Consider the following 22,515-nt stretch of genomic DNA (forward strand, 5'->3'; position numbering starts at 1 on the left):
AAAGACAAATTCTAAATCCATATCATGCCTGTGTTTCTGAAGACAGACTTGAGGGTAGTATATCATGAATATCTTAAAGTTTAAAGTATAAGGAGTATGCACAACTGGCAAACAGACTCAACATCTGCCATCCATTAAAAAAATACATTGAAAACATTGTTAAAATAGTTAAAAGTCCATGTGTACAGACAGATTCGGTAAGGATTCAGGCATAATGACTGCCAAAGGGAAGAGAAGCACTCTTAACACACATATGACAAAGCATTTTCCTAAAGGAGAATGAAATTTGATCAGTCCATAAGCCTGTCAGCTGTCAAACAAAAAGTAATTTTGAAAACTAAAATCATGTAGGTCAGTGGTGTTGTACTGCTGAGAGGCCCGAAGACAAAAGAGGGGCATGTACTGTTTGTGTGTTAGCCTGCCTCTCAAATAAGTTAGAGTCAGAGAGGAGTGAGGAGCAGAGACAGGCAGCAAGACATCAAAATAACAAGATGGACTTAAAGCCTTTGCTTGTTTTGGGGGTTTTTTCGGGCTCCTTGTTGCATTCTGCATTTGGCCTTTGTCAGTGCTGTACTCTTCATCTGCAACAATTTGCAAACCAGCTGCAGTAATGTGTCAGTCAGCAGGGCCCAGGCCCCTAAAAGAACAGGTGAGCAGCCTGCTCTGTTCTCTTAATGGACAGGCTTTTCCACAGTGTGGTGTAGCTCATTAATTAACCACTGTTTTTCGTCTAATATCAACAATGAAACCTATAACCTACAATAAATTGCAATGGCGCTGTAAGAAAGGCTATCTCACTCACTATGATATATGACTCACTATAAAATAAGACAATAAAGATTCCTGTAGAAAAAGAATATGAATAATATTTCTACACAGTATTAATGATTAAATACTATATGACAATGAAAGTTAATGTGCCTACACGCACGCACACACACACGCACACACATACACACACACACATATATATATATAAAGTGTCAAGTTACATATATTGTACTATGCATCACAAAAACTATTTGGAGCCATATTTCAAGGTCTGACTGTGTGGTAAATCATATGAATCCATGCAAATTCCAATGGCCTTTACTTTTCTACAAAACCCATTTGTTTTCATTTAAGTATGGCATCTCTCTCTCCATTCATTATCGGTGGGGCAAGAGGCAATGCGAAACTGATCTACAAACAGATCAGTTTTGCATTGCATTGTTAAAAGACTAACAGAGAAGGACCACAAGTCAGGAAAGCACATAGAACTGGACCTAGATGGAAATCTGACTCAGAACCCATACAGATTAGCTGAGGTCTTCAACAACTACATTATTGACTCTGTTGCTGTTCCAGCACAGAGCGTCTCCAACAGCCACTTAGCCCCTGTGTCGGTAATTGTCAGTGACTCAGCTAAGCTCTCCAGGTTTAACTTCCCCCCTAATGCACTTAACTTTATAAAATCACACCTAGCAGACAGAACCCAAAGTGTGAGGGTATACCACCAATACTCAGCTTTTATCAAGTCTTCAACCGGTGTCCCGCAACGGTCTATTTTAGACCCACTCTACATAATATAGATGATCTGCCATCAGTTAGCTCTGACGTTAATGTCCAGATGTATGCTGATGATACAGTTGTCTATGTGCATGGCAAAAACAAAGATGAAGCTGCATCAAAACTGTCTGCTGTAATGATACAAGTTACTACATGGCTAGTTCAATCCTGCAATCAGCTTATTGTTAAAAAAACAGTCAGCATGTTCTTCACAAAAAGAAAAACCTCAACACTGGAACCAGATATCACAGTCTCTGGAGAAAAAAAACTACACATCGTGTCTGAGTTTAAATACCTTGCCATCACAGTTGACTCAAATCTGTCTTTCGTGTCACATGTAAAAAAAAAAGTTGAAGGGAATGTTAGATTTAATCTGGCCAATTTCAAATTCACAAGGAATTTCATGACCACTAATGCAGCTAAAATGTTCATGAATACAATGATCCTCTCACACATCAGATACTGTCTGACAAGTTGGGGGCATGTCAATAAAACCATGCTAACGCCAATAGAATTCCTGTACAAACAAACAATAAAAACCATAGACAAGAAGCCACAAGAATGCTATCACTGCAATATTTTGAAAAAGTACAATTTACTTAACTGGGAAAACATGGTTAAATACAGTAGACTGTGTCTTGTTTTCAAGGTATTACACAATATGGCTCCTCAACCACTCCGTACTTCCATCACATTAAAAACAAGCTAAGCTACTAGAGCAACAACTAGAGGAGATTGTCTTACTCCTAGAAGAGAAAGTAGTTTTTGCCAATCTGCTTTTTCTTTCAGAGCCTCTCAGGATTGGAACAACTTGCCGCAACATATAAGAAACTGTGCCGACTACCATTCATTCTCCACAACATTAAGAGCTGGGTTCATTAGAAATCAAACTAGAACAGTGTGGTGTTTTAATGTTGTGTGTTGTCCTACTTGTCATTATTATGCTTAGTGTAAGAGCTGCTCCTGCTTATAATTGTGCTATCATGCTATTTGTTGATTTGTTGATTGTTGTCATGCTATTGTTGATTGTGTGTGTCTTAAGAGCTATCTTTCTTGTCTCTATGTAGTGCAGGCTCTGTATATATCTGCATATTTTCACTGCTTTTGTTGTTGATTGTATTTTCAATGCTTTTATTCATAACATTTGTGCTTTCAACTATTTGCCTGCCCAGGAGTTACAGATAAAAATTCACATTTCTGGCTAATTCTGTAATGCAATCCAATGCAACAATACAAGATACAGCCTCAAAAACAACCATTAATTCAACAGCACTCTGACAAGTTCAGCAAAAACAGAAAATTATACTTTTCACAAAGTATTTATTACATGACTGTTATGTTGGATTGCGTGAGATTGTACCCGTGCTTGTGTCATTATGTCCACCATATGCTGGCTACAGATGATTTTGATGTTCATGTTTGGGATCCAAGGCTTTCAAATCATGTTATCCAAAGGGCATAGCCTGGTAAAACCTCTATAAATGTCTTATTGATTTGTTCTTGCTGATTTTATTCTCACAGGATGTACCTGTGTTTTGCCTTTATACCCCTGTATTTCATTAATGTCTGGCACGATCCTTTATACTAAATGAGTCGGGGTTACGTTTACACATTTATAGGGCTTGCTCATAAATACCCTAGTCATATCTGAAACATACTGGTCATTAACATGAGAGTTTTCGAAAAAAAAAGCATTCAGAGAATTTTGCAATAGGGATGACGGGAGCTCCTCTAAATGGCAAAGGTAGGAAAAGTTTGGACTGATGGCGGCATGAGGGGAGGGGTCATGGAGTCACCTTTTCTTCCTGTTGGGAGCCTTAATGTAGGCAGATTTAGAGTTTAAGTGTTGTGGGGGACACACTCAAAGCTTGGCCGTGTAGTGCCACCAGACGAAAGGTCATCACAGATCAAGTGACTTTTGAGTACATCATGTGACTGGCCCTTGAGATATGCTGATCGCAGAAGATCAGACAAACAGGCAAACAAACACAGGTGATATCAAAATCATATTTACAATATGGACAAAGTATGAAAAAGTAAATAGGACATGTAAATGCCTTCAATGAATATAAAAGCATTGATAGACCATGACAAATGCTTTATATGTATATACATGTATGTATAGTATTGAATTATGACGTTGAACTCAGCTCATGGGAGAGAACTAGGGAGTGTCTGGAGAGCATCCAATAGTCTCACTTTTCTTCATTTGAAAACTTGGCAAGGAACATGTATATTGAGAGGTCCCTTGTCACAGACTGAAATATTGAACAGCTGATTTCAAACAGATGCATGTGCAGACTTTGAGTACCTGAAAGGTATCAAAGTTTATCTATACAGAATCTACCTTAAAGGTAAATAAAGTATTTTTGAGATAAACACAGTTTTACTCTCATCCCTGTTGTAAAGAGAAGGTTTCTGGTTCAATGTAAGGATTGCCGAAACCGCAATGGTGAGACCATTTAAACACAGGATCATAAAAGGCAATTTAACAATTTAATGATGTTTGAGTTACACTGTGGCTGTGGATTTATTATTGGTTTAGTTGTGACACAATAGTACATTCATACACCATTACACATTTAATAAAGGGGGACTAAATAATTGAAATTACACCGAGGGCTATAAATTACAGTATTTCAGATGTAGAAATTAAAAGTGTACTATGGCGTCCTCTGCTGGTGTGCACACACACACACATACACACACACACACACACACACACACACACACACACACACACACACCTCCTGTATCATTACTGACAATGACTGAATTATAGTCACATGAGATATTCATAGCACTATTTGAGAGATTAATGTGTCACAGCTTCAAGTCCAGTGTGGCCTTTTTCACAGCAGACATTTTGTCTGGTCTTATTGTAAAAAACGCAGGTGTAAGTAATAACATTACTAAGTGCTCCGTTCATTTAGAGTGTTGGAGGATAAGCCATGCAGGTGAGCCAGCATGCACAACACTGCACCAGGGCTCTGAATTGCAGATTTTAATCACCTTGGTTCTGCACTCTCATTGATTACAGTTTTACTGCCCCAAAGCACAAACAATAATGTGTCCACTCACTTTTAATGTCATCACTAATCAATATAATTGGTTTAGAAATTATGGTTCTATGATTTCTGGCTTTTGAAACACATTTTCCAGCCATTTTAATACAAACCCTCTATGACTGATGTTGTCCTAAGACATTATGCTTGATAAATAATTTCAAATGGATTTGGGCCACTGTATAAATAAAGTTAAGAGACGTCATGTGAGCGTAGACATAAGTAGTTTAGTTATAAAGATGAATTGAGAGGTGGGGTAGATATGGTGAAAGACCTATCACGTAAACTGCTCTTTGTTGTGTTGAAAGTAAATTACCAGCACATTCTGTTCACCTGAAACCAATAGTACTGTAGCTGTTATTGTATTTGGTTTTCTGTCGCTTAATGCCAAGAACATTTTGATTCAGATTGCTTTATTGTACTTGTGGGGAAACTAGTCCTCTCGGGCTTTTGATCAGCCCTAATTTTAAAAGAGCCAAGTAAATAAATATGCCTGCAGCTGCTAATGCAGGTGTTAGTGAAAAAAAAAGAGAAAACAAGAGCAATGTCTACACAGTTTGTGTTTGTGGTTTCCATGAAGTGAATGTCAAACTTTTTGCTGAACTTGAACATTTTGTTATGCATCTTTAGCATGACTTGTATATAAATAAATATAAAATATAAATCTCTGGGTGTATTTACACCCTTAATGGAATGGAATTACAGGAAAAATGGTAGAGGTAGAGGAAGCCCAAACTTCATCAGAGCTGGCACACTAGATACTGTTATTAAAGACGAGATTTAAGGAAAATAGTGTATATAGTTGGAGCCTCCCTTCTATTTCTCCCAGTCTGGTTTCTCTCTTTAGTCTTTACACTAAGTCTGCTCTCAACCACAGTCAAAAATCTACAGTAAGTCAAGACAGATTATTCATTAAAGGAGCTGGAGGGCATTGAGTGAAGGATGTCTGGGTTTCCTTACTCAATCTGATGCCACCACAACCCGGTCCTGGATAAACAGCGGAAAATGGATGGATGGATGGATGGATGTATACTAGGCCGCAACAGCAGCCCATAAAGCAGCCAAAAGGAGCAGCTAGTACTTCTGGTTGAAAACAAATCATACCAGCTGGGGTCTGAAGTGTAAAAATATCTCTCGACTCAGATGAGGAGAAGGGACTATGGCAAGAAAAGTGAAAATCATGCACCATCCATTTATAAGCAAAGAATTTGTGTTTGTAATTGTAAAAACTAGTTTTAGCCTGTGTTTTGTGCTATATACACTGTCACAGCAGTAAGCTAATTACAGAGATGAAGATGACAATGGTTATTTTGTTTTTAGAAGATCCATCCATCCATCAATGATATATTCTCGCTTTGCAGGGTCGTGGGGCGCTGCAGCCTATCCCTGCTGGCATTGGGCCAGTGTGTAAAATGAATCAAAACAACTGAAATGTCACTTATAAAAAGTTTTTAATGTGTAAAATGTGTTCATGGGAGCTAGTGAAAATGCATAATTAAGTGTACTTTGGAAAATGTTACGGCTTGTCAATGTCCATCAAAGAACTATTTTTTTCTGCAGATTTTCCTGGATGCTGCTCAAGTCATTCTGCTCCTATCTTGTGAAGCCATTATAAGTTTCAACTGTCACACATGCTCTCACAACAACATGCAGTGGAAGGCAGTAGCAGGCTTCTCTAGGCCTGTATTACTAATTTAAAACTTTTTATATCATGTCACCCACTACTGACTCTTTTAGTTTTACTTTGAATCTCCATGGTGTGACCTTAAATCATATTTGATTAATGTATGTGTAGAATAGACATTTAAGTAATTAATTCTGCTGTATATACTTGACAAATGCTTGAAGATAAAATTTCATTAATCCACATGAACAAAGTGGGTGAAACAACAAATAGGGAAACTGTACAAAACAAATAGGGATAGAACAACTTGTGATTTATATACTATAACAGTGGTTCCCAATATTAAAATGAATCAATATCTATCACCTTTATCACCTTAGTGTGGACATGAATTGTGGGCAGTCCAACCAAACTGTGATTTTTTTTCCTTCTCAGATTGTTTGATTGGTATTATTATTATTTTCATTTCTTGTCATCATCTTTCATTTTTCAATTTCAAAATTGCTGCAGAAGTAGACTAACAACCAAGTGAGAAATTAATATTGGTGCAATATGAGATTTAAATAAATAAATAAGAATTTTTTTTTAACTTTACACAACATACATGAAATGATGTGCTCATGTTTACATGTATGTAAGTAGACAAGACTAGATTGTCTTGGTTGTGCACTTAAAAAAAACTATAGCCTACATAATATAATTATAATATTTAAATGACACTTGTGATATGCACAGGAAAAGTACATCTGCTCTGGTTAAACCGTTTCAGTTGCAATGTTGTTAATAACAACATTATACACAGCCTATAGCCATGGTATTGACTCAGATATTTTCTCCATTGCCTTATTTATAGAAAGTGTCTCTTACAACATGTGTGACAATATTACAATACCAGAAAACAATTAGGCATCATAATGAAATAAAGATAACATAAAGTGCATGACTTCATTTTCAGTTTGTTGATACAGTCAACATGGTAACAGGACAAAGGATGAAAGTAATAATAAAAATAAATAGATATAAAAGGTAGGCAATAAAATCAGACTTTCTTTATTCTTGGAGCACACTAACTGTATGTGCACATTTGTTATTGTTTATAAGTTGGATAGACTCAAAATACTTTCTTAATTCAATCATGAAAAGTTGAAACGAGAAGTTGGATTTGCTGATGTGAATTTTTACCAGTAAAATTAATAAATTGACAGTCTGTTAAACTATTCTGGTTTTTGTTTTCATAGTATAGTATGACTTTCTTGGTGGTGTGAGTGTCAAAATAATCGTCTTACTTGTTTTTCCCAGAATCCTGATGTATACTAACATTAATAAAAATAGAATTAAATAGATGTTAAAGTTGTGGCTTCTTCTTTGTCGATATAAACAAGTCTTGAGACGAATTTGTTGATTGGGTATGTATATATGTATAAACAGTGTAATGATTTGAATCTTCAGTGTCCCGTGTTATTACACAGCAGTATTTGGGGTGGCGCGCCTGTCGCTCGTGTGTTTTGCTGGTCGGAGGCTTGTACACTATGTGCACAGAGATGGCAAGAGAGCCGTAGCTGACTGTGGGGCCTGTACGGTGGGCATTTCACCGACAACCGGAGCGGACTGTGTGGCCTGTACGGTGGGCATTTCACCCACAACCGGAGCTTACCGTGGGGCCTGTACGGTGGGCATTTCACCGACAACCGCTGAGACACTGGGAGTAAGAGAGGAGCGAACAACGGACAAGGTAAAACACAGCTGCGCATCTAACTTTAAACCAACACGAACGACTTTCTCGTAACGTCAAAAATGAATTATTGTCTTCCACATTGAACCAAACTGTTTGAGTAGCTCCGTGATGGCGGACGTTACTTAGTTTGTTAGTTAGCAAGCCGGCTAGCTGGCAGCAATTGGATTAAAAGCTAACTTGGCTAAGTTTGTAACGTTAGCTTGCTAAACTAAAACTAGCCGCGTCTGCTCTACTGCAAGTTATCCAGCTGAACATTAAACAAACGCTTTAAAGTGTTTCATCTGTGTGCAAATATTACCATCTGGTTAACCAGTTAGATATTATAACGGTAGTTACAAGGATAGTCAGCTAAGCTAGTTACTTAAACAGATAATGCTAAATTTGGGATTTTTATGTAGCTAGCTGGCTAGCTTATTGATAGCTACTGATAGCTGACTTTAGCTTGCGTTGCAGACTAGTAGCAGTAAACGGCTACATGCTATCTGACACATATTGTACCTATGTGATAGGGCTGGTGCAAATACAAGTTTAACAAACATTGGACCCAGATTTATCAGATTAGTATTTGAAGGCCAGTAACTAACCTAGCTATTAGGTTACAGTCTGTGAGCTAATGTTAGCACGTCAGTAGATTATCCACAGTTAGCCAGTGTTCGTTAACCATATCAGAGTTTGTGTGTTATGATCAGTGTTTGCGTTTGAAATGTCAACAGGGTGTTGTAAGTCTCTGGCCTCACGTTACGAATAGTTTGAAAGTGTGAGAAATCTGCTCGTTTTATTACCAAATAAGATTTGATCTTGTTTATTGAACTTCGTAATCTCAAAAAGAAGGAACTCTTGGTTACCTCTTAACTTTTAAAGGTGTTGCCATTTGGTGTCTGTGTGGTGTTTCTTTGGTCGTGGACAACAGCTGAGGTAAACACTGGCCTTACATGTGGCACACTGCTATTAAGTACAGCACTGCTGCAACATATCAGTAGTGCCCTTCAATAAATACTGTATATAAACAATGTAAAACTTGCACTGTAACAGACCCTGACTGGCAAAGAATATTGAGAACAATGTAACTTGGGCTAACATAGTTAACTTGGGCTTGGCTAATACCTGATAGGAATCCCTATCAGTAATGGTTAGGCCCAGCAGTCTGCTATTTCCCTTTGAGGATAGGCTTGGCCTCAGATTTTAGTTCAGTGGATGATGAAGGCTTTCTAAACAATCTTGGCCATTGTTTTTTATGACCATTATTAAATGCCCTGCTGTCTCTCAGCTATGAACAGACGTTTGTCACATATTAGTGTCACATTGGGAGGGAATTACTTACAGGAAACTGTCACTTGAGCAGCAACTTTTGATGGCTCGCTCTGAAATATACTTGTTTGCTCTCTCTCTCTGTCTCTCACTCACACATGCACACTGACCTTTGAAAAGCAAGGAAGCAGCTGTGGGTAAAGCGGGAGTTGTAGCCTGCCGCCCCTGTGTGAAACTAGTGTGTCATGCCAACATAAAGAAAAGTTGTAAGAGGTGAAAGCACCTCCTGATTGTTGTTAAGTGAGAGATAGGTTGAAGGTTGTTGTTCACTAAACCTTGAAACAGCCTTTACTGTATGCAGGGGAATTGAAAGCACAATCACTGTCATTACAAAGGCTAAACTCTGCAGTTATCACAAATTTGGGGTGTCTGACTGCTGCGGTGCAACTCTAAGGGTTCTGAATGGACTGATTAAAACCTCTGCAAGGTAAATATCAAGCTTCTCCTGCCTCCTGTTGTTATAAAGTTTCAGCCTAAATGTGCTTTATGTCTTAAGGTTGGTATTTATTGCGATCTCAACAGAAACAGAAGAGTAAAGCAGAAAAACCAGACTAGAATGTGTTATGGCCCAGCCTTTTTTCTGTTACTGAGGTTATATCCTGGCTTTTTGTCCAGTTTTGTGTGTGTGCTTGCAGTCTTGTTCAAGTAAGCAAATGCCCCCCACCCCAACATCAGGGTCATCCTAGGTGTATTCTAGTGTACGCGACTCCAGTATTATGTACGTATGTGGGCACAGTTTCTTAAAGTCTGTGAGCAGCCTTCCCCAAAGAAGCTTTGGCATTAAGCACACAACCAAGATGCACATGCACACAAAATATAAAGTGCATTGTCAAGCGATAAGCATGGTGCTAGCTGTTTTGTAAGCAAATCTACCCCTACATCAACTCTGCTGGCTTTCCTTTCCACAGGCTCACCAGCACATTAGACAGGATAAGCTACCTGTTACACACAATGATACAAGGAAAACTGAAACCAACCCAAGATACAAGGTTAAAGCAGTGTCGTTTACATATTATTGTGCAAATGGCTTTCAAATTCTGAGATGTGCTTTTCTCCCTTGAGCATGTGATGATCCAACATATTTAATGCTTATCTCTTGGACTTGAGGCAATTGAAATTCTCCCTCAAGGGCAAACAGGCATTTAAAAAAATAACTCCATATATACTGATTAAAGAAAGATTGAAAGCCAAGGATCTTTGATTCACACTAGGTGTGCAACGAATAGTTGTTTTCATTCTAGATTAATCTGATGATTACTTTTTAATTAATTGTTTGAACAACAAAATGTCAGAAAACAGTGAAAACTGTATCACAAATGAAGTTGCTGCTTGCTTACTGTCCAAAACACAAATATATTTAGTTTACTATCATAGAAAAGCAGTGAAATCAGCAAATATTCACATTTTAGAAGGTGAGCCTTTTTTAAGCATCTTTTTGTGCTTAAAATGAAACATTTAATTCACTATTAAAATTGTTGCCAATTAATTTTCTGTGACTAAATATTGCAAATCTAATTCAGACATGCTGTCTTTAATGTGCAAGGATTCCCCTGCGTATTAAGATATTTGTTTTTTCCTTTAAAAAAAAAAAAAACAGATTAATCAAGTCAGACAAATTTAATCCACTAAATAGGAAATGGGGAGGCCTGTCCTGTCCAGTAGTCGAACTGCATTCTGCTGTTTCAGACCATATACAGTATGTAATGCAGCTCAGAGCTGGTGAGGAGTCAAAGTATTGATGACAGAACTACTGTAGAATTTCTATAATAAAACTGTTAGTTCTGGTCCTTGATTATGATTGGCTGAGCTGGAGATGTAAAATACTCTATAAACACAAACCTGTGACAGCATTACTGCAGTATTACTGCGCCAATTAGTCACCTATACAAATTGTTTCAAAATGTCAGATTTTGTTGTGAATTTTGATTTAATGGGAGGGCTAAGTGTGGATGAGTGGTGGAAAGTTGGACAGCATGGGGATAGGGCTGCTCGATTTTGGTGTGTTTTCTTGCACTTGAGTAACCAGGTTACAGTCGGATTTCTCCTGAAAGCTGATTTCTTAACTGTCATGATAACGAGAAACCTGCTTTCTGTAAATGGAGTATGGGATTAGAGAAACCTGGTTTTCACAGGTAGATTTTACTCCCTAGAGAACACTGACTTCTCTGCCATGTATACGTGTAACCAGGCTGCTAATCAGCTTTTTACAAGTAAGCTTGTGCACAATAACAGACTGCAGACAGAGAAAGCACAGTGCCGAGCGGCTGGATGAAAGGAGAGATCATTTACACGGAGTGAAGCATCCTAGTGTCTAAAATAATAGCATCCAAAGTCTGACTGAACTAAAACAAAGTAGCTTGTAGATGTCATAATAAGTCCTTTTCCACCACTGAACATTTGACTGTTTGTTAAATTCAGACACATTCGCACTGTGAGGAAGACTCTGCTCTGCCTGTCTGTCTCTCACTGCACTGTCCGGCTGCTTTGACACAAGATGTGCTGGATTTATAATACAAGACAAAACCAGACCATCATTACAAAACAGAATGAGGCACAATAATCGTTTAATCCCGATTATCTTGTTTTCATAATTGTTGGAAGCCAAAATTTGATTAATTGCCCAGCCCTAATAAAGGAGGAAGATATAAAAGAAAGGAGATGCTGAAATTACTGAGAGAAATTACCTTAGCTGGAAAAGTCAAGAAACAAAGCTGGGACCCCATAAGATTGTGTTGTGAGAGAAATCTGGACCCACCATGTATTGTGTAAAGTGACAAAGATATTGTGAGGTCAAGTCTTTTTTCCCAAAATCACATATACAGTAAACAGTGTAACCTATCTGGCTCTCCCTGCTGGAGATGGATGCTGTTTTCCGGGGGGCAGTGCGCTGAAGAGTTGGGAGGGAGGACTGACTGGGTTGCGGCGAGGAGTACTAACATAACTGAACACTACTTCAACAATTGCACAATTAATGGCGATATCCAGATAAATGTCAATAATCATCCCAATCTGTAAGGGGGACCTATTGTGCTTTTTCTTATTTTCAGTCATATATATATATATATATATATATATATATAATGTTATAATATCAGATGTTCATGTTAAACGTGGCCAAAGTGTCAAATAATGAGGTGAACGTATGTAGAAGTGATCCCTGTGAGCAAAAAGCACCAGCTTCAGACTGCTCTGACTACTTGGTTTCCAACATTTCTTTCTACTTTTAGCTCGAGCCGACATCAACTCGTGATGGATTTCTTCATATGGTCATCTGCTCCATGACAGCGCGCGAGTCACTGCTCTGTTCCGCTAACATTATGGTGTTTTTCCATTGTTTTGGGGGTAGTCACACCGAGCCATGACTCGAGTTGAGCTGGCATGCTGTGAGTGTTTTTCCATTACACAGTATGGCCATGTAAAATAAGTTCTTTACCTGTTGGAGGTGTGCTGGTCATCTGCAGCTGTTCATCAAACATCACTATCATTGTGGCTGTTTCTGATTGTATATTTCTCCCTGTATTTCTAACTGATCTGCTGAACAAATAGTTCCAAATATCTCCATATATTGTTGTCGACCGGTTTTTAGCACCACTAACGAAGCTCTGCTTATTTGTCCAGGAACACGTTTCATTTCCCATTATTTAGTCATTTAAAAGTTTTTAGTTTGAAGCAGTAAAGCAGGAAATGTTGGGTTTTCATCAGCAGTAACTTATCGTGACTCTGATATGGCTGCCCCTCAACAGGCTGCCGGAAACCTGGCCAATCAGAACAGAGTGGGCTCATCAGGAGGTGGGCCTTAAAGACATACGAGCTGAGACTGAACTGAGGGGCTGCATAAAGGGCCAGTATAAGATAAAGAAGGAGTATTTTGGACTGTGGATCATGCAAATCTACTCTAGTGGAGTCCAAAAATAATAATAATATAGAGCTGGAAATGAGCATAATAGGTCCCCTTTACGTATGCTTGCCTAGAATGATTAGCATGCTTTCCACTGTGTCTGTGTGTTGCTTGGCAACCATTCTGCTAAATGTTGCTGAAGAACTGCACTGCATGGCGGAAGAATGATTATTTGTTATCAATAAATTGCATTTTTTGTTGCCGTGTGTTTATTTCATGAAACCTTGCCAGCTATATGTAATAACTGTTTTATAAAAGTAATAAAAAAAACAAGGCTGTAGTTTACAATGATTTTTAGACCAGCTAAGGGGCGTAGCTGTTCTAAAACAACTGTAAACCACAGTATTGTAAGTGTCATGTGTGAGTAATGTGCTGACAGTGGTTAAGTGTCAAGAAGTCTTTCATACATCAGTTTACCACATCCCATCTCTGTGCACTGCCGGTTGTCAACATATTTATTCTCTGATTAATGTGTCTGCTTCTTGCAAATCTGATTTTGTTTTCTTGTTTTGATATGTACAGTGTATTTTTAATCAAAAGGCTGTTCATTAAATTAGGCCTCACAGTCTGGTACTTGTCTGCAGTCCAAATCCATACTGAAGGGAACTTAAATGTCTATAATAGGGATTCCCTAAGCTGATATGCAAGATCCATGTTTACAGAATGAATTACATACACAAATCACTGTAAAGGAAAGCTGTGATGCAGTCTGTGTTGTTTGTTTTGTTTTTTACTAACTTTAATGTGCTTTAAATGTTAAGCCTTTTCAGTGTGTAAGAACACACACACACAAACCACAAGGAAAAAAACTTAATTTGGATTTCCCTAGTCTGCAGCACACTTGACTTGTGTGTGGATTGTCAGAATACAAAGGGAGAACCCAGAGGAAATCCAGACAGACGGAGCATAAAAACCTGATATAGAAAGTGCAAGGGCCTGGAATTGATTGGGTCCTTCTTGTTGGGAACAACGCTAACGACTGAGCCACTGTATTTTTCTGTGCTGCTGCATTCTTCATGAGGCATCCCCTGCAAAAGTGAAAGTTTAGCTCAGACTTCCAAGCTTAATAAAACAATGTTAAATTTATAAAGCAAAATTGCTGATCAGGGACTCAGTACGTGGACCTGACACTATGCTCATGTTTTTTGGGATTTGGATATATTCCCATTCACTTGAGATCTGCAGTCAGAGATCTGAACAACATAAGATGTTGAATGTTGAATATGTACCTGACACATTTTAACAAAGTGTGTACTTTGCACGTGTCTACACACTAATATTTTACTTCATTCCATGATCTCGTTCTTGTAACAGAAAATAAAGCGTCATATGCAGTAGTTAAAGTGGAGGTGTACAGACTCAGTAATGTTAGACTCTGATTCTGAATCTGATTTCTTTTATTGATTAACAATATCAGCAAGTTTGAGTTTGTGGAACTCAACTTGAGAGTGAACTTGGTTTATCAACAGGAAGTGTGTCAGTGTATCTGATTTAGATTTACATGTACAATGTGTAGAGAGACATTTATTCATGATGACTACATATGTCCACTACTGGTAATAATGAGACACGGTCATGTCTGACAGTGTTAAATATTATTTTATGTGAGTGATGATCACTGAACTAAACATTGGACAGTTTTGCACTAAAACAGTTTAAGTTAACATGACTGACATGATTAGGTGCTTCACAGCTCCTAATCCCGAAGGCCTCAGTGATACTTAAAATTAATACAATGTGTTCAAAGGTACCCTGTGGTGTTTTTGACCACTAGTGGCACAATGTTTGTATCTCCTCTGCTTGCATGCACACGACTATCGCACCTTTTTGGGAAGTCCCCAGGGAGGATGATTTTTTTCATTGAAATGCTACTGATTGGGTTTTGTTGATCTCAGTGACAGCAGCACTGTAAATCCATGTAAATTTGGTCTTTTCAACTATGAAGCACCATTTTGAGATAGAGATTACAGCTGAAACGATAAGTCAATTAATTCACTAGTTAATAGACAGAAATATATGCAACAGTTTTGATAATCAATAAATCAATTCAGTTGTTTAACCAAAAAAAAAGAATCAAATATATGCCATATACTGTAGCATATTTCAATGCTATATAAAGAATGCTTTACTCACCTGTTGACCCATGTGTCTATCAGCCCATATCAGTGGCACAAGGAGGATTTTGGTGTCAGTCTATCAATAACTGTTTTCATTATTCAGACCCTTGAGAGTGGCAGCACATAACTGCTGGAACCTGCTCCATCATTCATCCCCCATTCCTCCAGTTTTAGCTGTCATCCATCTACTCTATAGGGAAGGCTGCTAAGCAGTGTCAATGTTTTCCTTGTCAGGATCATCTGTTTTACTCAGCAATGCTGTGTGGGTCCCACATTTGGTCTCATTGCTATATATTGAGATTAGAAATCAAACTGTTAGGGTTACAACATTTGTTAAATATTAAGCTTTGTGTTTTTGTATTTGTGTTGTACTTTTGTGTTTCCTCTGTGCAGCTAGTTTCAAAATGGATAGAAGCATGTTTTTTAATGTTTTGTCTCTTTAAACTATGAATCACCCTTTGTTTACATTAAAAAATGGAAATCAGTGTATATACAGATATCATGTGGCCTTTGTACATATTGTGTTCTCTGATAATTTCAGTATATAATAGATTTCCTGCTTTTACCCAGCTTATTGTATGTGACAGTTCATTTTTGTTTTCAATAAACTCGATGAAATGTAATTGATACTATCTAAAATATATGGTAAACTTCAATTTGGGCTTAAAGCTTTTACTTTAAACTAGCAGATCACTAGTGAACTCACCTGGTATGAAAATTTGAGAGTAGCAAGATAGCAGACTTGGCTTTGCCTGGCACTGTTCTGCTGACATGGATCATTTTTTGTCCCCATCTATCAAGTAGCTTGCAAACTGATTGGTTACTTCTGGCATGGACTATCCCTATCATCTTAATTGGGTTCCTTCTAAGCTGCTTAAAAGCAGCCTGGTCAGACATGGATCAACCAGCGTCTGTGTCAAACTGGTGCTGTGATCATCAAATTGTATCAAAATATGCTTGGTCCTAATTGGAAGCTTTGTACAGGACCAGGAAACAGTGGGTGCATTGACTTATTGGCTTCTGGAGTTCAGACGCTGACAGTTAATGTTGTTTTCACCTCTATGTTGCTGATGAGGTTAATGCTTGAACACTGGGGATTAGAATGATCTTGTCACTGGTGGCAAATGGAGTTTGATAATAGACCTTTTTCACAGCAGACATTTTGATTTGTTATAGCAGTAAAAGCACAGGTGGAACCAAAATTGAACTTGCCTGTTGTCTGGTTAAAAGGCTCTCCGCAGCTAGTGTCTGTACTCGGCTAAATATAATTTTTAAGGGAAGAAATTCGACTTTGTAACACTGATGTACAATTGAAAGTGGATTGTATTTGTTGTTCCACCAACTCCAACAGAGTTATTCGTCCTCTCTTTAGCTGATTGCATCACATCAATTCACATTTACAGTCACATTCTCCCAGTTAAGCTTTCATTCATTTCATGCATCAGTGATTTAAGTTTATGAACTCAGTAGTTCTGAACCAGGACCCTCAGTGTTTGGGTCAAGTATTATTGTCAAACTAGTATTGACAGATATGTTATTAAAGGAATCTGATCGGTGTCCAAAAAACTTGATTGTGACATTGCTATTCTTGATAATAATACAGTATGGTGTAATAATGTGGTCTTATCATAGTCATAGTGTAATTAGTTGGCATGACTGAAAGTAAACATTTAGGGGGACTTTGTTGATGGTCTGATGATTCATGGGATTTTCCATTTTTTCCCTCTTTTGCCCTGCAAGGGAACAAATCCCTTGCAGTGTGAAATAAGAAAGCATATTGATATCGACCCATCTGATGTGAGGTTTTTAGCTGCATGTGATGTGAATTGACAATATCTTTTGCAAGAGATGTTAGTGAAATGATCATTTATGACATTGTAGTCTTAAGACAGCAGAACAAGATGTTCATTCAATACATCTCCCTTGTGTATGCTGTAACCTTTATGTTAATGTGACTGCATTCAATCCAGATTTGATCCACGTAGTTCATGTTATGGAAATTTTAGATTGGCTCTGTGACTTTCACAGAAAAGTGACTGTGGGGCTTATCTAAACATGAATTCAACACATTTACGAATTGAGGTGCATGGTTTAAAGAGGCTAACCATGCCCTTTGCCAGAATTGTGGTATTAATGCTAGAAGACATAAAACACTGACACCAAGGTGGTGAACAGAAATCAGAGCCCACTGTAACATTCTGCTCAGCAGCGGCATTGTATGAAAGTAGGTGAACTGCAAGACATAGCTTTAAAACAGTACATGGCATTGTGCAGGTTGAGTGATCAGACAGGTTTTAAACAGGTTCAAAATTACTCTTAAGTACATAAATCACTAACTGGAAAGCTGACTGTGTTTGAACTGACAGTAGTCATGCAGTTAAATGTAATCACTGCACAAAAATAACTTCACTGAAAGAAGTCATCTTTGAGGAACACAGAGTTTTGAAGTTGACCGCTGATAAAAGAAGAATCAAACACTTGTATGTGTGATCAGTGAGCAGTCGTTGACATATAGCCAGTTGTGCAACTGCAGGCCTTAACAGTAGATCTAATGTTATTCTGTATATGTTATGAGAAAATACAAAGAAAGTAATACATTGTTGTCTTAAGCTCTGCAGTTTGTACCAGCTGTGCTGAGCTTTGTCCTAAAAGTCTTCTCTTTTCTGTTTCAGAGGAACCATGGGACACGGAGTGGGCTGAACCAGAGGGTCAAGCAGCACACACCAATTGTAAGTATAGTTTTGTCTGTGTAGATCACAATATGCAGAAATTATTTTAATATTACACTTAATAGTGGTAAATATTAGGTGTAATAAGATAAAGAGTTTCATGTTTCAAGTGTAAAAATGTTTGGAACAAAGACTATTGATCAGAGAGAGAATGTTGAGCAGGATCACAAACCTCCTGTATGCCACAGAAACTTGTAAAACTGTCATATTATCATATAAAAGTCCTGATCAGAGTAGTCAGAAGTACAAACAGGAGCCATGAAGCAACTGACAATCAGTAGCATGATCAGTTTTTAATTATTTCTTCAGCTGTGGTGTTTGTTGATTGCAGCAACAAAAGGTTCAGAGTATGTACTGGTCCCTACAAGTTCTCAGTTGTGTTTGTATTGGAACCCTGCCGAGTTCATCAGTTCCTTATCTGTGAATTCACTTGGTATGTGTCTTGTGTGTTTCTGTGTGTGTGTATGGATTTGAAGGTTTCCCACTGTGGTGTATGACATGGCCACGGCCTCATCGAGAGCAGAGTCTAGCCATAACCACAGAGGAACATCACAGCTCCATGCCATTGGTGAGTCCAAACACAGTAGACTATCATGTGAGGGTGTAGTGTCGCTTACTCAGAGAGCTCACATTTAAGCCCTGTGTCAGCAAGATTTCCTATGTGAAGAGGTCCTCCCCTCAAGGATCAATAATGCGTCATATTATTTAGTCCGAATATCTGAGTAAGAGTAAAAGGTAAAATGTTGAAAGTTAAAGTTTTCAATAGTCTTATCACTTCTTCATTTGCCCTTGGCCAGTTTCCTGTGCCAAAATCAAGAGGAAGAAAAGCCTGTTTGGGACTGCCATTTATGTGGAGGTGACAGCGGAGGGGGAGTCGCGACGCACAGCGAAGTCCTACAGCTCCTCCAGTCCTAAATGGGATGAGAGGCTCACTCTGTAAGAAGCAACATGCTATATTTCTTTATATTTGTGCTATAGCTTCTTGGTTTTCTCTCTCTCTTTTTTTTCCATCTTTTTAAATTGTGTGCATGATAAATGTATGAAGCCAAGTTCTCGATATACAAGTTAACTTTCAAAGTGAGATCCATAAATGAGTGTTGGAGGATAACTAATGGATCTCCAGTCACTTTGTTATTTGGAGAAGATAAAATGTGAGACAGACTGAGGATTTCTGAGTCGAGACTTCTGCAAACATCTGCCTCCTCTCACTCCCCCAAACAGAATGTTCCTTGAGACTGTGTTGATCTCCAAATGACCCATGCTTATATAAAAAGCTGTTGAGAGAGAGAGAAATGGAGCAACATTTCTCTCCTCCTTCCTAGAAGCTCTTTTAGTAGACAGAGTTTGGTGCAGGAATTTTGGGTGTATGTGTGTCTGACAGTGTATACCTTATGTAACAAACATAAGGTTGTTAAAACATGTTTATAAAAAACGTATTCTGCAGAAAATCTAAATATAATGACAAATAACCCCTCAGGTGGCTCATCTGATAATGATTCGAAGAAGGGAAAATACTGTACAACAACACGTCCTTTGTATCTTGGAGCCAACAGCCAGAACACGGCAGAGTTTTACAACTCTCTGGCTTCCGAATGGCTCGGCCAAGTGCCAGAGACATGTCATTGCAAATGCTAATTGCTTTGATTGGGTAATTATTGCTGACAAGACAGAGTACTCTTGTGTTTGTGGTCCTGTGTCTGCACCATGGATCTTTTGTAAGCTGTTATGGGTCCTACACAAGGCTATAATACTAAATATTTCTTTTAATGCTGATGTGTTCAACTGTGAATACAGTGACTGTGCTGTGTAGTGTTCATGTGGTGTAAAGACAGAAAACACAAGGTTTTAGGATTCTTGTTTTTCCCTGCCGCTCATTTTACGATGAGCAATATTGTCTGAGTTGCATCATTGCAGGTTGTGCAGAAAGTATTATTTTTGATTGTGAATGCTTTAATGGAAAATCAAATCGCCATGGATACCACTTCTCCCCAATTCTGCAGCCAAAGCCACTCTGCTTCAGCAGCAGCAGCAGCAGCAGAGCTTTTCCTTTAAAAAGCCCCCCTCTTGGTAGGGAGTTAAAACTGAGAGGACAGTCTTAAAATGATAGTGTGAGGAGTGCAGCACCGCCATACTGTCTGCCTCTATAAAACCAAACTGTCGCCGGTAAAATTACTGACCTAAAAGTAACTGCCACCAATTTCACATAGTGCCGCTAAACGTTTTGACATCATTCACAAATAACACGCCATTTTGTCCTTGATGTTGTCAAAAGAGTTAGAGAACAGAAAATGTAAACTGACAACTATAAACACAACAGACCTCAGTAATATTTCAATAACTCACAGACAGCAACGTCTATAATTTCAGCCTTGAATCCCTCATCTGTAAATGATCTTGGACCATCAACATTGAGGCATTATACTTGCACTTACACTGAGGAATATACTGCATGGGAAAATGATTCAGGGACTTCAGCTTTGATTTGAAACTGTGCTGAATGCTTTATGATTGTGTGTGGTTAACTTCGTTCATTGTTACGTACTGGTACATACTGTAAATAACATATTTTTGTAACAGACATATTGTTTTGTTTTACTTGGTATATCACTGCAGTAAAAAACAGAACACAGCGAACCCATCTACACTAAAGCATGGCCAGACTTTGTGTCTGTTGTCCTTCTTCTGATAAACCTTTAAATGTGTATGATTTGTGTTAAAAGTTGCTTTAATATTACTGTGTTTTTGTGTTCTTGACCCATTAGGAATGTAACACCGCACACTCTGGTGGATTTCAAAGTATGGAGTCACCACACCCTAAAAGCAGACGCTCTGCTGGGCAAAGCCATGCTGGACCTAACACAAGCCTTGGAACAGCATGACAGAAAATGTATGATAAAGCTACATCAAGCATACAGATCCATATTATTTTACAAATTATAGTGTGGCATGTGTTTAGCAAATACAGTTATGGCACAGTTACTACATTATCACACAATGGTAGATTCATTAAGGTTTTACTTACATAGACTAGCCGATATCAGTATCATGTTTCTGAGTCTGTTCTATGTTTTTCTTGATGCAACTCTATTGCATTGTCTCCTTTACAACATCCCTGCTTTGGCTCTACAGTGGAGAATGTGAAGGAGGTGCTGAAGTTGAGTGTGGAGCAGAAGGGAGTTGTGGTTCCCTGCGGGGAGCTGACGATCTACCTAGACGGACTGACTGTCACTGACCAGGAGGAACTGGCACCACTCACCAACGGCAATGCAGCAAATGGCACCAGTGAGCCTAACAATTATATGTTTGGAGTTGGGTTGCCAATGTTAATTACCTTTCTACTAGTAAAAAACATACAATGTGGAAGCACAAGCAGAGAAAAATGTCACAAAAACAGGAAAATACTGTTACGCTATATCACCCAACCCTTACACTACCAAGCACTTACCATTTCTACTCATTTGAATTCATTTCTTTAAGTGCACACTGGCACATGGTCACACACTTTAATCTGCAGGACATACACTGTATAGGCTAACATTATTTTCTCCAATCCTCTCCAGAAGTCCAACAGAATGGTGATGCCATCCATGAAAATGGAGACTCGTCTTCCTCTTCCTCAAGGGCTGCCAACAGGTAAACCAAATAAACAAACAAACCATTTTTGGGCATTTTCTTGTTGCTCCACATATCTTGTGAGGGAGAAGATTCTTTCTACTCAAGTTTTCCTAAAATGGTTGTTGGCCTGGTTAGCTGCTTTAAACCAAGCGGCATGCTTTGTCTCAAGTAAAGGAATGCTAACAAACAGCAAAGAGTCGTGTGTTAACAGTTTCTAATATAATGTGTCCTGTAGGAACACATCGAACTCTACTTTACATTACTGTTTAGACTATTTTATTGTTTTGCCCTAGCGCATGCAGTAGAGGCTTTCATCTCACCACACCTACTTTTTTTTACAACATAGAGGTAGATTCAGAGGTAGATCCAAGCTCTTATCTCACTTCGTCTTCCTTTTTCTCAAACCTATCTATCTCGCTCCACTGCTTTTAGTTCTAGCTACTACCCCACTGGTGCCAATCTTTATTATTTGTCATACTCTAAAAGTGCCCTTCAGTGAGGCAAACAGGGTTGTTATTGAAAAGCCAGAAAGGGAGCACGTCTGCTCATCGCACCAGACGGGAGGTTGGTGGGGGGTTGAGTCTGGCTCCTCACTGCATTGCAGTTTCTGAGAGGACTGCAAAACACAAACAGAGAGAAATTTAAAACTTGGTAGTGTTCCCCCTTCCTGGGAGTTCCCAAAATGGTCAATTCAGATAGGAAAAGCAGATAGCTGAGGGATATTTGTGAGAGCCAAACAGAATTTCTCTTTGACATTGTTATATAAATAATCAAACTGTAAACATGTGTTTATAAAAGGAAGTTAATTTTTAACAAGTCACATTCAACATGTTTTAATTTTGAAGCTCTCACTGGTCTGCATCTCTTTCTCTATAA

The 22,515-nt window shown here is 38.4% G+C and overlaps 1 protein-coding gene across 1 annotated transcript in view; it reads left to right on the top strand.

Annotated features, from left to right (window-relative positions):
• The first annotated feature begins 7,695 nt into the window (after positions 1-7,695).
• Positions 7,696-22,515, top strand: part of LOC137173639 (NEDD4-like E3 ubiquitin-protein ligase WWP1) — a 33,372-nt gene continuing 18,552 nt past the window's right edge. The window contains exons 1-7 of the mRNA XM_067578545.1: positions 7,696-7,969; positions 17,968-18,024; positions 18,501-18,592; positions 18,822-18,960; positions 20,787-20,911; positions 21,154-21,306; positions 21,585-21,657. Coding sequence (XP_067434646.1) covers positions 18,523-18,592; positions 18,822-18,960; positions 20,787-20,911; positions 21,154-21,306; positions 21,585-21,657 — 560 coding nt within the window. The 5' untranslated portion in view covers positions 7,696-7,969; positions 17,968-18,024; positions 18,501-18,522. The remainder of the gene's footprint in view (positions 7,970-17,967; positions 18,025-18,500; positions 18,593-18,821; positions 18,961-20,786; positions 20,912-21,153; positions 21,307-21,584; positions 21,658-22,515) is intronic.

Source organism: Thunnus thynnus, chromosome 21, assembly GCF_963924715.1.
Source record: "Thunnus thynnus chromosome 21, fThuThy2.1, whole genome shotgun sequence".
Classification (NCBI taxonomy): domain Eukaryota; kingdom Metazoa; phylum Chordata; class Actinopteri; order Scombriformes; family Scombridae; genus Thunnus; species Thunnus thynnus.